Raw genomic sequence first — 16188 nt, forward strand, 5'->3', positions numbered from 1 at the left:
ATGCTACCACCCCCATACTTCACAGTAGGGATGGTGTTCTCGGGATGGAACTCATCATTCGCCCTCCTCCTCAAACAGTTAGTGGAATAATGACCAAAAAGTTCAATTTTGGTCTCATCTGACCACTAAACTTTCTCCCATATATAACATTCTCCTCTATATCATCTAAATGGCCATTGGCAAACTTAAGATGGCCCTTGACATGTACTGGTTTAAACAGATTTCATGCATGATTTCAAACCATGTAGTATATTGCCAACAGTTACCTTGGAAACGGAGGTCCCAGCTCTTTTCATTGACCTAGTCCTGTGGTGTAGTCCTGGTCTGATTCCTCACCTTTCTAAGGATCATTGAGACCCCACGAGGTGATATCTTGCATGGGGCTCCACTCCGATTGAGATTGACCGTCATGTTTAGCTTCTCCCATTTTCTGACGATTGCTCCAACAGTGGACCATTTTTCAATAAGCTGCTTAGCAATTTCTCCGTAGCCCTTTCCAGCCGTGTGGAGTTTTACTATTTTTTCTCTGTTGTCTTTGGACAGCTAAGAGTCTTGGCCATGTTACAAGTTTGAGTCTTACTGATTGTATGGGGTGGACATGTGTCTTCATGTAGCTAACAACCTCACACAGGTGCATCTGATTAAGGATAATACATGGTGGAGTATAATACATGGTGTGGAGGAGAACTTTTAAAGCCAAACTAACAGGTCTTTTAGGGTCAGAATTCTAGCTGATAGACAGGTGTTTAAATACTTATTTCCAGCTATATCACACAAATAAATTGTTAAAAAAATCATACATTGTGATTACTGGATTTTTCTTTTTACATTATCTCTCTCACAGTGGACATGCACCTACGAGGAAAGTTTCAGAAGTGGGAGAACTTGCAATATAGCAGGGTGTTCAAATACTTATTTTCTTCACTGCAGCTGTGATTGATACATTTTTCAGAGCCAAAGTCTCACCTTCCAACAAGACAATGACACTAAGCACACAGCTAATATAATGAAGGAGTGGCTCCAGAACAACTCCATTCCGGTTTCTGAATGGCTCAGCCAGAGCCCAGACTTAAACCCAATTGAGCATCTCTCAAGCCCTAAAAATGGTTGTCCACGAATGTTCACCATCCTACCTGAGTTAGCTGGAGAGGATCTGCGCCGAGGAATGGCAGAGGATCCCCAAATGCAGGTGTCAAAAACTTGACATCATTCCCAAAAAAGACTCTTGGGTATGATAGCTCAAAAGGGTGCTTCTACTAATTACTGAGCAAGGGTCTGCATACTTATGGCTGTATGGTCAGGTTTTTTTCCCCAATAAATTTCAAAAATGTCAACAATACTATTTTTTCCCGTCAATATGGGGTGCTGTATGTAGATTAATGACGAAAAATGTAATGACTTTGTCTCCTTGAGCCGTCACCCTATCGTGGTGGAGGGGTTTGTGTGTCCCAGTGATCTTAGGAGCTAAGTTGTCTGTGGATTCATTCAGGGTTACCCATGCCAAACAGATCCTCGGTGGGGGACCTGACATAGTACGGCTTTAAGACCCCTATAACGAATAACATAATTGGTCCACCATCCGGCATCTCAGGAAGGGGAACCAGCGCACCATCAATGTTGTGTACAGTGGAGATGAGGTGCTGCGTACCTTGACTCAGGACATGATGAATCAATGGGGAGAATACTTCGAAGACCTCCTCAATTCCATTGATATGCCTTCCCATGAGGAAGCAGGGTCTGAGGTCTCTGAGGCGGGCTTTCCTATCTCTTGGGTTGAAGCCAGTGAGGTGGTAGTGCTTCGGGAGCTGAAAGGTGACACTCTCTATTCACTGGTCGACCTATGTTCTGACCCTCACCTATTGTCACAAGCTGTAGGTATCCGGGCTCTCCATTAGAGATAGGGTGAGAATCTCAGTCATCTGGGAGGGCTCAGAATAGAGCTACTTCACCTCCCCCATGAGGGGAACCAAATGAGGTGACTCGACATCTGTTTAGGATGCCTCTTTGATGCCTCCCTGGTGAGGTGTTCCAGCCACGTCTCACCGGGAGAAGACCCTGGGGACTACCCATGATATGTTGGAGAGTCTACATCTCTCAGCTTGCCCGAGAATGCCTCAGGATCCCTTCACAAGAGCTGAAGGAAGAAAATGGATGAATGGATGGATTAAATTACTAATTACTATTTTTAGAATATTCCAAACAGTGAAAATTTTCAGGGGGTCTCAATACTTTCTGTACATGCTATCTTTTTGGAATGTGAGAAGAAACAAGTAGCTGGAGAAAACTCAAACAAGCATGGGGAGAAGATGCAAATTCCACGCAGGAGAGACTGGATTTTATTTTGTGCTTCATTAGATCATGAATGTGAAGCCGTATGACCTCCGCCGGAGACTCTACATCATCATGAGGGGAGAGGAGGGCCTTGACTATGGTGGCATTGCCAGGTGAGAGTTAATTCTTAAATGATCTTTAAGGCACTAACTGTGTGAAAATGTATCCTACACTTAGAGCCAAATTTTATAGAAGGCCATGTATGTAACCATTAATGAAATATCTGTACTGTTCTAATGTTTAGATGTCACCACCGGTTTGTGTATAATTACACCATCATCATCTCTCTTCCTCCCTGAGTCATCCATCCAGCCCATTGCCTTCCTCTTTCTGTGCATTATTGTTGTTGTCGGTGTGTCAGTTTTTCATCTGTTTTGCATAGTGTCTGTGTGTCCGGTGTCACGTCAGTGGTTTTACCCTATGGTAGGTGACATCATGCTGTTCTACCACAGGGTAGAACCACGGACGGGTTGCTGGGAGGTGTCTGCCCGTCAATCCATATGCTCTCTTCATTTTGTCATATGCTCACAAAGGCAGAGAAGGGCTTTTTGGTGCTACAGTTGGTGGTGGTACATCTGGTGTGCCTTGTCACTCTCAAACAAGCTGGTTTCCAGTGTTTTCACTCTTTCATTTTTAAGGTCTTTTGTATTCCTAAATGTTCTATAGTTTGTTGATTTAATTTACGACCAAAGCAAGTTTCTGTGACATATGTGTGTGTACATTTGCACACGAAACAGCGATCTACTGCAACTTTCATGCTCTTGGAAAAAGTGGTAATGCTATTACACGAAAAAAAGTATTCATACCTAATTGAAACTGAATTTCACCACATTGTGACAAATAAATCTCTCACATTTAGGGATTTCTTTTTTTTTTTTTTTTTTTTTTTTTGGGCAGAGAAAATTTTGTTTAATTCTCTGAATTAACAATGATTAAAATGCCACAAGTTGTTCATTTTCTTAAATAGACAATTACATTTAGAACAAATTATCACATTTTTGGATACTCATGAATTTCCTCTAATACAACAACAGTGACATCACTATTTGGTTTTTCAAAATCACGCCCCAAAAAACGCTTGCAAATTATAATGCACAACAGTTTCCAAATAACAATTTGATTGGAAAAAATATATAATTTCTGCCATTATGTAGTAATATATACTGTATATATTTAACAAAAAACTATTTCAACCATTTCACTGTTAGCACGAGAACCCCTCTAACATATACTACTGTACCTTAACTACCGAGTTTCTAAGTCTATTCAGTTTCTGCATCTCATTTGATCATGCAAAAATTGGCTCTCCGAGCTTCTGTTATGAGCTATGCGACTGACCATCCTCACAGATCTTTCATTTTAAGAGCCTCATAAAATGGGCTCAGGCCCGAGGATGATTGTGAACGCCATGTGTTTTAATCCTTTCATACGCGAACCAGCTACAGCTTCAGTGATATTTTCTTTAGTGTGGCGACCCCTCACGGAACAAGCCAAAAGAAGAAGAAGAAGTTAAGAATCAACAATGAGTGGGACACAATCGTGAAGTGGAACGAAATTTCCTGGATGTTTTGTACTTTTTTAACAGATTAAAAACTGAGAAGTGGGGCGTGCAATCATCACTTTAAACTCCTCCCTTAGCACAATTGTCATTGTACTGGTCTGTCACGGTGAACCGCGAACAGTTAAGGGCACTATGTATCAGGTTAACATAATGTGGGGCGTTGAGGCACTCTTAACTGCACTAAATACTCTGCATCTTTGCACATCTGTGATTCTTATGAGGAATAGCTTTCTATGAATTGAATATCTATTGTTCTTCATTCTTGTTTGTTTGTTCTTGTTCTCAGTACTCAACATGAACGTCGTACCAGGGTGGCACCGACTGCAAGAAACAAATTCTTTGTGTAATGTTACATACTTGGGTATTCAATCAGATTCTGAGAAAGGTTTTGACTTTCTTTGTGCCTGAATAAATAGATATCCAAATAAAAAAAAAATCAGGAATGGGTGAATACTTTTTCACGGCACTGTATGTTTGACACAGACCACCCTCAGATTTTGTGCTAATAAGACCTTCAGATGGGAATGTAAATAGTCTATCTGATACAAGTGAATCCACGAGATGTGTGTTAGATCGACAGGGTCCTTGGGGCATTGTCATCCCTTTGTTCTCTACTAATTTTGTTTTTGTTGTTTCACTTTCCTGTTGCCTGGATAACTGGTGGTGGGTGGGGTATCGTGTTGCACATCTGATGGCAATGATGATGATGAGGTCATTTATGTGAAACAAGCAGAAGGAGGGCACCGGATCATTGCATTGCATTGCATTGCATTGTTCTCCTCGTTCCAATCGCGTACATATTTTACCTTTGGCTCGAATATGCTCGTGTCCATTGTAATACCCTCTGTGTTTGGCCTTAGATGTGTCCTTCGTAATCTTGTGTGGGTTTGATTCGCGTCAGTTTTGTTTTTCCCTGGGCGTCATCCTTCTAGTGTGGCTCCGTCCACCTATCTGATTTAAAACTGGATTATTCGTGCTTAATTTACGCTTACCTTTTTGTCAGTGTTGCCCATGGTTTGTACTGTTACGGGTTATGGTCGTCTGTTACACACACTTTTAGTTTGCCTTTTTCCCTGTATGTTATATACTGCTTTTGGTTATGAAATAGTCTGTAGCCTCATCACATCTGCTTTTGGGGTCCTTATTATTTCAACTTTACGCAACAGAATATTCAGGCCAAAGCATGGACCCTCCAAACCCTCATCAAGTCCACCTGACCTTACTGAGCCACGGCAAATTAGTAGGTCAGCACGGGCAAACATTCGAGAAGCTCACAGATGCCACAACAGTCTTATCGACTAATCCTGATGCTGTAGGTATACAGGTAAATCAACTATGTGCTCGATTGAATGCTGAGAGCTCCCCCTTTGTTGCAGTGGAATCAACGTAGTTATCCAGCACCCCCCGATACCTTGTGTTCCCATCACACGTGAAGCCATTATACCACACCCACCGAGTTGTTCTGGGGCATTTGTCTTGTATGCGCAGTTCATGCACAAGTGCACCTTAGTTTTTGACGTTCAACCATTCTCATACACACAAGGTCGCTTTTATTATGAGTTTACTTCCCAACAAAGCTGCAGCATGGGCGGTGGCGCGGTGCAACAGTAAACCGGCAGTTTGGGCGTCACTTGATACCTTTTTAACTGAGATGCGGATAATATTTGATCACTCCATTAGGGGCAAAGATGCTAGTGCAGGTTGCTGGATTTTGTGTAAGGGGATTTGTTGGTGGCAGATCGTTCAGTTTCCTTTTGTATTCTTATTGTGGACTTCTTCTTCTTTTCCTTTCGGCTTGTCCCGTTAGGGGTTGCCACAGCATGTCATCTTTTGCCATCTTTGCCTATCTCCTGCATCTTCCTCTCTAACCCCAACTGCCCTCATGTCTTCCCTCACCACATCCATAAACCTTCTCTTTGGTCTTCCTCTCACTCTTTTGCCTGGGAGCTCCATCCTCAGCATCCTTCTACCAATATACTCACTCTCTCGCCTCTGAACATGTCCAAACCATCGAAGTCTGCTCTCTCGGATCTTGTCTCCAAAACATCCAGTTTTGGCTGTCCCTCTAACGAGCTCATTTCTAATCCTATCCATCCTGGTCACTCCGAGCGAGAACCTCAACATCTTCATTTCTGCCACCTCCAGTTCAGCTTCCTGTTGTTTCTTCAGTGCCACCGTCTCTAATCCGTACATCATGGCCGCCCTCACCACTGTTTTGTAAACTTTGCCCTTCATCCTAGCAGACACTCTTCTGTCACATAACACACCAGACACCTTTCGCCAGCTGTTCCAACCTGCTTGGACCCGTTTCTTCACTTCCTGACCCCACTCTCCATTGCTCTGTATTGTTGACCCCAAGTATTTGAAGTCGTCCACCCTCGCTATCTCTTCTCCCTGTAGCCTCACTCTTCCCCCTCCACTTTTCTCATTCACGCACATATATTCTGTTTTAGTTCGGCTAATCTTCATTCCTCTCCTTTCCAGTGCATGTCTCCATCTTTCTAATTGTTCCTCTGCATGCTCCCTGCTTTCACTGCATATCACAATATCATCTGCGAACATCATGGTCCAAGGGGATTCCAGTCTAACCTCATCTGTCAGCCTATCCATTACCACTGCAAACAGGAAGGGGCTCAGAGCTGATCCCTGATGCAGTCCCACCTCCACCTTAAATTCCTCTGTCACACCTAAGGCACACCTCACCATTGTTCTGCTGCCATCATACATGTCGTTTACTTCTCTGCCACACCAGACTTACGCATGCAGTACCACAGTTCTTCTCTTGATACTCTGTCATAGGCTTTCTCGAGATCCACAAAGACACAATGTAGCTCCTTCTGACCTTCTCTGTACTTTTACACGAGCATCCTCAAGGCAAATAATGCATCTGTGGTACTCTTTCTAGGCATGAAACCATACTGTTGCTCGCAGATACTTACTTCTGTCCTGAGTCTAGCCTCCACTACTCTTTCCCATAACTTCATTTTGTGGCTCACCACAGCTCTGAACATCCCCTTTGTTCTTAAAAATGGGAACTAGAACACTTTTCCTCCATTCTTCAGGCATCTTTTCGCCCGCTAGTATTCTGTTGAATAAGTTGGTCAAAAACTCCACAGCCATCTCTCCAAATTGCTTCCATACCTCTGCCGGTATGTCATCAGGACCAACTGCCTTTCCATTTTTCATCCTTTGTAGTGCCTTTCTGACTTCCCCCTTAGTAATCATTTCCACTTCCTGGTCCTTCACTCTTGCCTCTTCAACTCTTCCTTCTCTCTCATTTTCTTCATTCATCAACTTCTCAAAGTATTCTTTCCATCGATTTAGCACACTACCGGCACCAGTCAACACATTTCCATCTCTATCCTTAATCACCCTAACCTTCTGCACATCCTTCCCATCTCTATCCCTCTGTCTGGCCAACCTGTAGAGATCCTTTTCTCCTTCTTTCGTGTCCAACCTGGTGTACATGTCTTCATATGCCTCTTGTTTAGCCTTTGCCACCTCTACCTTTGCCCTACGTTGCATCTCGATGTACTCCTTTCGCCTCTCCTCAGTCCTCTGAGTATCCCACTTCTTCTTCGCTAATCTCTTTCCTTGTATGACTCCCTGTATTTTGGGGTTCCACCACCAAGTCTCCTTCTCCCCTTCCCTACCAGATGACATACCAAGTACTCTCCTGCCTGTCTCTCTGATCACCTTGGCTGTCGTCGTCCAGTCTTCCGGGAGCTTCGGTTGTCCATCGAGAGCCTGTCTCACCTCTTTCCGGAAGGCCGCACAACATTCTTCCTTTCTCAGCTTCCACCTCATGGTTCTCTGCTCTACCTTTGCCTTCTTAATCTTCATACCCACCACCAGACTCATCCTACACACTGCCATCCTATGCTGTCGAGCTACACTCTCCCCTACCACTACTTTACAGTCAGTAACCTCCTTCAGATTACATCGTCTGCACAAAATATAATCTACCTGCGTGGTTCTACCTCCGCTCTTGTAGGTCACTATATGTTTGTAAGATAAGCTTACAGAGGCCTGTGAAATGTATCTCCTCATGTGTCATAAATCTTTTTTAATTACTCTGTTGCTGTGCAGGGATGTGTGTGTGAGCTGTTTGTCTATGGGAAGTTTAAGAGCTCAAGGTGACTGCAAATTTATGATGGTTGCATTCTTGTGGGTTTTTGTAACAGGAAGAACTGTGTCCACTCAGAGGACACCCGGCCTTGAGAATTTTAACTGTCTCTGTATAACAACTTTACTTGTCTTGTGAAACCTCTTTCCCCCTCCCTATGTGTGAAACTCAATAAAATGTGTGGTTTTGGGGGAGGCTCGGAGAGAGTCTTATGTGCGGGTGTGGAGGATATGTTCTGCTCCTCCAAGCTCTCCCTAAACTGCAGTTTAGTAAAAAATAACTCTGCCTTTGTCTCAATCATTCTATCCCGGTGTGGTGACCTCTAGGTCCACATTGAGTGAGAAGTCCGTGCTTTGGACCTAACAATGTTCCTCCATCTTCTGGAAATAAGTGTTCACTACAGCCATCTCCGTCCTTTTTTCAAAGTCCACCACCATCTGCCCTTCAAAGTTCCTTTCCTGGATGCCGTACTTATCCATCACTTCTTCATCGCCCCTGTTTCCTTTACCAATATGTTCATTACAATCTGCACCAATCACAACTCTCTCGCTGTCTGGGATGCTCAGAACTACTTCATCTAGTTCCTTCCAGAATTTCTCTTTCACCTCTAGGTCACAACCTACCTGTGGTGCATACCTGCTAACCACATTATACATAACACCCTCAATTTCAAATTTTAGTCTCATCACTCGATCTGATACTCTTTTCACCTCCAAGACATTCTTAGCCAGCTCTTCCTTTAAAATAACCCCTACTCCATTTCTCTTCCCATCTACTCCGTGGTAGAATAATTTAAACCCTGCTCCCAAACTTCTAGCCTTACTACCTTTCCACCTGCTCTCTTGGATGCACAGAATATCAACCTTTCTCCTAATCATCATGTCAACCAACTCCTGAGCTTTTCCTGTCACAGTCCCAACATTCAAAGTCCCTACACTCAGTTGTAGGCTCTGTGCATTCCTCTTTTTCTTCTGACGCTGGATCCGGTTTCCTCCTCTTCTTTGTCTTCGACCCACAGTAGCTGAATTTCCACCGACGCCCTGCAGGTTAGCAGTGCCGGGGGCGGGCGTTGTTAACCCGGGCCACGACCGATCCGGTATGGGATTCTTTAGATGAACGCTCATATTTGTTTGGCACAGTTTTTACGCCGGATGCCCTTCCTGACGCAACCCTCTGCATTTATCCGGGCTTGGGACCGGCCTACAGATTTCACTGGTTTGTGCCCCCATAGGGCTGCATTGGACAGCGGTTACAATTATGCTGCCCTGTGGTATATTTTGCTGAGAACTGAATGCTCATTTTAAAGTGGGATTGACTTCCCTCTAAAGATTCTAAAATAGATATTGTAATGAAAAATACATATAACAGTATTCACTTCAATGTCTATACAAAAAAAAAAGTGAGCGGAGAGCGCGTCATCCATGCACAAAGTTGCGCAATTGAGTATCCCTCGACATCCAAGTGGTCGCCATATTCGTCGTGTCCTCTGTCCTTGACGTCATCGTCACTTCCGCCGTTGAAAACGCACAGTGCCTGCTACTATTGAAGCCGTACAACAGAGATATTCACATTTTTCTGACATCGAAGCTCTTTTCGAAAAGGACAACACCAAGTTACCGGGGCAATATTACACTATTGTTTCGAGCCCTCAGGGCAATATTACACTATTGTTTCGAGCCATATTCAGATGATATCCGATCACGGCCAAACCACATCCCATCCGATCCACTCCCGCGGCGGAGATGAGCCATCTCGGGTTATTGCAGCCGGCCGGTGTAGCTTATGACAGAGCCGAGCGGTGCTGCTTTAGTCACAGTCAAGCTGGGGCGCTTTATGCTTTTGGCTGGGTTCTTCAGAGCCGCCCCCGTCGCAAAGCCCGACGCGTAGCCTTCACAGAAGCTGTGACCGCCGAACGCGGCGCCTCAGCCGGTGTGGCTGAGTTTCGGCGCCCGTGGTGGCATATAAGGAGGAGGTGGAGCCGAGCTATGTTGCTTTTAGGGGTATGTTCAAAGTCGCAGTATGCGATGAACACTATCGAGACATTGTTGGCTGGGCGAAGCGCATAACACATTTCATATGCGGATCTTTTGTTACGTTATGAAAGACCGATTACGTGGTCCGTCCCAAACTATTATATTTTTTAGTAGCTGTATACACACCTACCTGTTATTTGGAACCCACGAAGCTCTCGTCCTCTGCACCCGTGCAATCCATTTTTCACAACGAACAGGGTCTCTTTCAAACTTAATTTCATTCTTCCGAGTGTTCAAGCAATGTCCAGCAATGCAATGAGCCGGCATTTTGGCTAACACGGAGAAACAACGAGCTACCTTCCCGGAGGTAAAACTAATGGAAACAAATGAGTCCACGAGGGGGCGCCGCTGTCCTTTACGTCACTTCCTGCTTCCTCTCGAAAATCCGTGAGAAGATTTTCATGGCGGGAGTTACAAAAAGCTGTATAAATCCAAATCATGTTTTGTGGTGAAAAAACACATGGGACCATTATTGGCTGTGGGTTTTTCATTAATAATATACCTAAAATCATCCGTTTGACGACACTTGACCTTTAAGTATGAGAAGACTGTATGAGATGAGTCATCGGGGCTAGAGGAACTGATTGTGTTCACCATTCACCTTGAAAACCGGATGCGCGAGTGGGAGAGAGAATGCACCTCTAAATCCTGGGATTCTTCGCCTGCTCCTGCTTCATCTTTATGGACAATGTGAATGCTGCACCACATTTGCGATGCCTTGTCCCTTCCTCAGTCATCTCAAGTAAGGGAGCTCATGCATCTTGGGTGCGGTGGCTTACACCTGCTGAACGGGACCGACGGATGAGACAGCAACTGTCTGTATTGCTTCCTGTCTGGACATAAGGTGTCACCCTGCCCGAAGAGACCACTTCCAAGATCTATTTACCCTCTCCAAATCCCTCTGCAAACTCATATGGAAGAGCATCATTGACTCGGCGATCATCTGGCCCCTTCAGCAGTCGAATACGCCTTGCCCTGAGCTGGGTGGTACCCAAAGGCAGAGACTTTGGCGATCCAATCAGCGGCTACAGAACCTAGCTCTAGGGACATGGAATGTCACCTCTCTGGCAGGAAGGGGCCCGAGCTGGTACGAGAGGTCAAGAAGTTCCGACTAGATATAGTCAGACTTTCTTCTATGCACCTCTTAGGTTCTGGTACCAGTCCTCTCGAGAGGGGTTGAACTCAGTTCCACTCGGATTTGCCCAAGGTGAGAGGCGCCAAGCAGGTTTGGCTATACTTATTACCCTCGGCTCAGCACCTGTACGTTGGAGTACATCCCGGTGGATGAGCGGATAGCCTCCCTCTGCCTTCGGGTGGGTCATGATTGTTTTTGTTCCTATACACTAAACAACAGTTCAGAGTACCCACCCTCACCTGTCCTGCCCGTCAGGAAGTTGTAGATCCACTGGCAGATGGCAGGTGAGTTGTAGATCCACTAACAGATGCCAGGCGAGATGCTGAGCTAAAGAAGTTTGGTAGAGAGGAGTTCAGGGATGATGGTCTTAAACGCAGAGCTGAAGTCCACGAACAGCATAGGTTCCCTCCCCATCAAGATGTTCAAGAATGAAGTACAGACCCATGTTAATGGCATCATCCGCATACCTGTTAGCTTGATATGCAAACTGCAGTGCACTGCAGTGGGTCCAGCACGGGACCTGTGACACTCTTGAGGTGCTCCAGCACAAAGGCGTTCAAGGGACTTCATGACCACAGATGTTAAGGCAACAGTCATTAGTCATTAATACTTGAGACTCCTGCTTTTTTGGGGACTGGTATTATGGTATCGCGTTTGAAGCAGGTTGGTACTTCACACAGTTCTCGAGACCCTTTTGAAGATCTTTGGGAAGACCATCTGTTGATCTTTTGTTGTTTGAAGATCTGCCTCACGTCGCTTTGATGGATGTTAAACGGCTTAGTGGACGGTGGTGCGGCTTGGTGGGTGGGTGTTGTGAATGTTTTTTTTTTTTTTTTTTTTTTTTTCAAATCTTCAGTCAAAGCTATTGATGTTGACGCTAGCCCGCTCTTGTTTTCTACTCGGGGGGCATCACTTGTAATTCGTGAGCGATTGTAATCCGTGCGAGACTGATTTTGAGTCACGAGCGCCAAGATATTTTTCCAGTTTAGCTGCATCGTCCCTCTTTGCAATATTAATTTCTTTATTCAGGTGGTTTGTAGTACACATGTAGAGGGCCCTCTCCCCACTACGATCTGCAACTTTAGCCTGGCAGAGTTTCCAAAGTCTGGCTGTAAAACACGGCTTGTCATCATTTAACATGCGAAAAGTTTTTGTTGGTACACACACCTCCTCACAGAAACGGACATACACAGGAACAATATCCGTGAATTCATCGAGGCTGCTCATTGAATTTCAAAGACACTCAAGTCAGTGCAGTCAAAGCAGCTTTGAAGTTCTAATTTTGCCCCATTGGTCCACTTTTTAACTGATTTTACCAAAGGCTTCGCGCACTTAAGTGCTTGCCTGTATGTAGGTATTCAGTAGAGTAAGCAATGATCAGAGTAGCCTCGGGGTGCACGGGGAATTGCACAATTAGCTTTTTTAATGGAAGTGTAACAGTTGTCTAGTGTTATTTTCTCTCGTTGGACATTTTACGTACTGCTATATTTAGGGAGTTCGTGGTTTAGCTGTTAAAGTCGGTGAATCTGGGTGTTTTTTCTCAATCTCATTTACTTGCTCGGCGAGCGTCAGCAGTGCTGCATTCATGCTAGCTCAAGGTGGAATGTAAACACCTACGAGAATGAAAGAGGCGAATTCACGCGGCGAGTAAAACAGCTTACAGTTCAAGAACGACTCCAAAAGCGTGCTTCAGTGTGTGCTGAGCTGTGTAACTTCCATGCACCATTTCTCATTGATATAAAAGCATATTCCACCGCCTTTTGATGTCCATGCTAGCTCTGCTATGCAGGCCCCTCGAAAAAGATTAAAGCCATGTAGCGTAACGTCACTGTCGAGGACATGTCAACAAAGGCAAGTCTCTGTGATGTACAGGGAAGCTGACTATCCAAAGTCTTTGCAGGTCTTGAGCAGAAGCTGAAGTTCATTCATTTTGTTGGCTAGGAAGCTTAGGTTTGCAAGATGAATAGATGATGAATGTCCCCTCTTTCGCAGTTGAACTTGTGTACGTTCTCGCAAGCCTCTTCGCCTTTGATGCAAAGCTTTGTAGAGAGCAGCGACAAGGAACTCTGGAGAAAGATTGGTTAGCAAGTCATTTCTAGTGTACTTGACTCCCGAAATGACCGAAAAACAGACAAACATAAACATTACCAGGGAGAACGTACCAGATGCTGCCATACTGGTCGGTGACATCTTGTAATGTTTTGTGTCAATTATTTCAGTCTTATTTGTTTTATTATTTGCTTGCTATGCTGTTTGCTCTGGTTTGATAATTTTTGTTTCGATGTGACACTGTGAGTGTGTACAACATCGTCAGTCATGACCTACCTTCACAGGGAGTGCGGGTCAATGTAAACTTCTTCTGCTTACAGATCTGAAATGCAATTACTCCTCACTGCCTTATGAGAGTCATCATATAGTAGTTTACACACATGCTAGCATGCATGCTAACAGTGTAACCAGTGTGTTTACGTGCACTTTGTTGGACAAGTCACACATTTGAAAATGTTGAACCACATAAGGTGCATCACATTGGATCTTAGTGTGCACGTGAGATGCACCACATTGTAAGGCACCATGTCTAATGTGGTGTGTTGTCTATTTTAAGACCTCTACGATCATGAAAATATGGTCCATTTAAACCAAAACCTTTGGCGCAAAATCTCACGAATATGCGGCGCTGGATACGATGAACCACAAATGGCTAAGTGCACACTGTATCAATATTAACTGTTCATAATAGTTAATATTCTACTCAAGGATATCCTTGAAAGCAGCATTACAAGAGTTACTCTCAAATACATACTGATCACTGTGCAGCAGGGGTCATTAAAGATCGAACATGAATGAAACACTGAAGAATGAACTTTTGGCTCACAATGAGAGTCAAAGTCTCATTGGTTAATGATGCTTTGCTTTGCCATCACTTCCTGGAGGTGGTAGGGATCTATGAAATTACCAGAGGAGGCCCTCTTGGGCACTTGTTCACTCCCAGACATTGTAAATCTTTTGACAAGTTTGTCTTCAATTAATAGCTGTTTTGATCGGTGACTGGTTGTGAGGGACCACCATAGTGGACCTTGGGGTCCTGTCTATTCGTTAAGGTCGTAGATTATTTCTATGGGGATTCTGGTGTGGGATTTCCGATGTCACTTCATTTTCCGGTCAGACTTCCGGCAATGACGTGTTGGCACATCCGGGAACATCATAGAGTAGTGTTCAAAAGGGTTAGGGAGTAAATAGTAGTCCAATGTGACTAACCAGATGAATCCAATTTTTCCGTATATTTTGTCCTGCTACATGTCGAACAAGTTACCAGGAGGTGCAATAGATTCTTAGAAAAGCAACAAGACTCAGCGATCATGATGTACACAGTCTTAAGTCTGTGGAATTGGGGGATTTTGTTGAAAGGGGTGTGTTAAAAAAATAGCAGTGTGCTTTTGACTTTACAAACTTCAATCTATTTTGTGCAAACTTTTTGTTTCTAGGATTCACCAATTCTTTGACTCACTAAACTAATATTTAGTTGTATGACCACAGTATTTTTTTGTAACTGCTTTACATCTGTGTGTCATGAAGTCAACCAACTTGTGACATCTTTCACCTGTTATTCCACTCCAAGATTCCGTAATGACATTCCACAATTATTTTACATTTCTTGGTTTTGTTTTTATATACAGCATTATTTTTGCCACCCCATAAATTCTCGATTGGATTAAGGTCTGTGGATTGGGCTGTCCACTCCTTGACATGAACCTTATGAGTTTGGGACCAAGACTTTGCATGTTTACTTGTGTGGTAGCAGTTATTGTCTAGTTGAAACACACATTTCAAGGGCTTGTCTTATTCATCTTAAGGCAACATGACCTCTTTAAGTATTTTGACATTTGCAAACCGATCCATGATCCCTGGTATGCGATAAATAGGCCCAACAGCAGAGTAGCAAAAACATCCCCATATCATAATGCTTGCACCACCATGTTTCACTGTCTTCACTGTCTACTGTGGCTTGAGTTCAGAGTTTGGGGGTTGTCTCACAAACTGTCTGCAGCCCCTGAACCCAAAAAGAACAATTTTACTCACATCAGTCCACAAAATGATCCTCATTTTTTCTTTAGCCCAGTTGATGTCTTATTTGACAAATTGTAGCCTCATCTGCACATGCCTTTTTTTAACAGAGCGACTATGTAGGACATTCTTGTCAATAACTGATCATTGGCTGAGCCTATTCAGTTCTTCCATTTTCTGCCACATCTCTGGCTTTCAATTTGAAGACATTAAATCTACTTATAGCTTAACAGCCTATAATTTTTTGCACATCTTTAAGGGTTTTCCTCTCCAATCTAACTTTTAATCAAAGTACACTGTTCTTTTGAACAATGTGTAGAACAACTGTTTTGGCAAAATCTTTAATCACAGATTTATTTTTGGATCTAAATAACGTGTAAATTTTGGATGTATTTATGCATTCAAAAAATGTCAATCACGGACTTATTTGACGATCTAAAAAATTTGCCATCATCTTGGGACAAATCTCTCCCCATAACCATGAGCACACGCAGGACAATCAGGAAACGCAAAACCCAAATGTTCACGTCACAAATTATTTTTAATGTAGCGTACATAACTTGGAGCACAATATAATGATTTTGTTTTAATTGCATGTTCTTATTTTCACATTTTAACTTCATATATAAATGTTCCAGCAGATGATGTTTGTCTTTGAATGAATCATTCCAGTTTATTGTTTCGTCGCCATTTTCTCAATTAGGTTAAGGTTAGGTAAAGTTTTGCAACACAGGTTAATGTTTTGACTCTGAAAGTCACACCTTCAGTTCCCCCAACAGCTTCTGTTTGCATACATTTAGATGAGTTGGCCATATTTGAAAATGAAAACTTGTCGTCTGTACTCAATATGCTTTTATATTGTTACGCATCCCTTGCAATTATAATGGGCCTGATGCAGAGCAATGCTCAACCTCAACTGCTTGGATGCAGATGTCAT

At 43.5% G+C, this 16188-nt stretch overlaps 1 protein-coding gene across 21 annotated transcripts in view; it reads left to right on the forward strand.

Annotated features, from left to right (window-relative positions):
- Nucleotides 1-16188, forward strand: part of wwp2 (WW domain containing E3 ubiquitin protein ligase 2) — a 186331-nt gene that overhangs the window by 134844 nt on the left and 35299 nt on the right. For all 21 annotated transcript variants that reach the window (XM_061822301.1, XM_061822305.1, XM_061822304.1 and 18 more), the window contains one exon: nucleotides 2356-2444. In XM_061822301.1, coding sequence (XP_061678285.1) covers nucleotides 2356-2444 — 89 coding nt within the window. The remainder of the gene's footprint in view (nucleotides 1-2355; nucleotides 2445-16188) is intronic.

This window comes from Syngnathoides biaculeatus, chromosome 6 (assembly GCF_019802595.1).
Source record: "Syngnathoides biaculeatus isolate LvHL_M chromosome 6, ASM1980259v1, whole genome shotgun sequence".
Classification (NCBI taxonomy): Eukaryota; Metazoa; Chordata; class Actinopteri; order Syngnathiformes; family Syngnathidae; genus Syngnathoides; species Syngnathoides biaculeatus.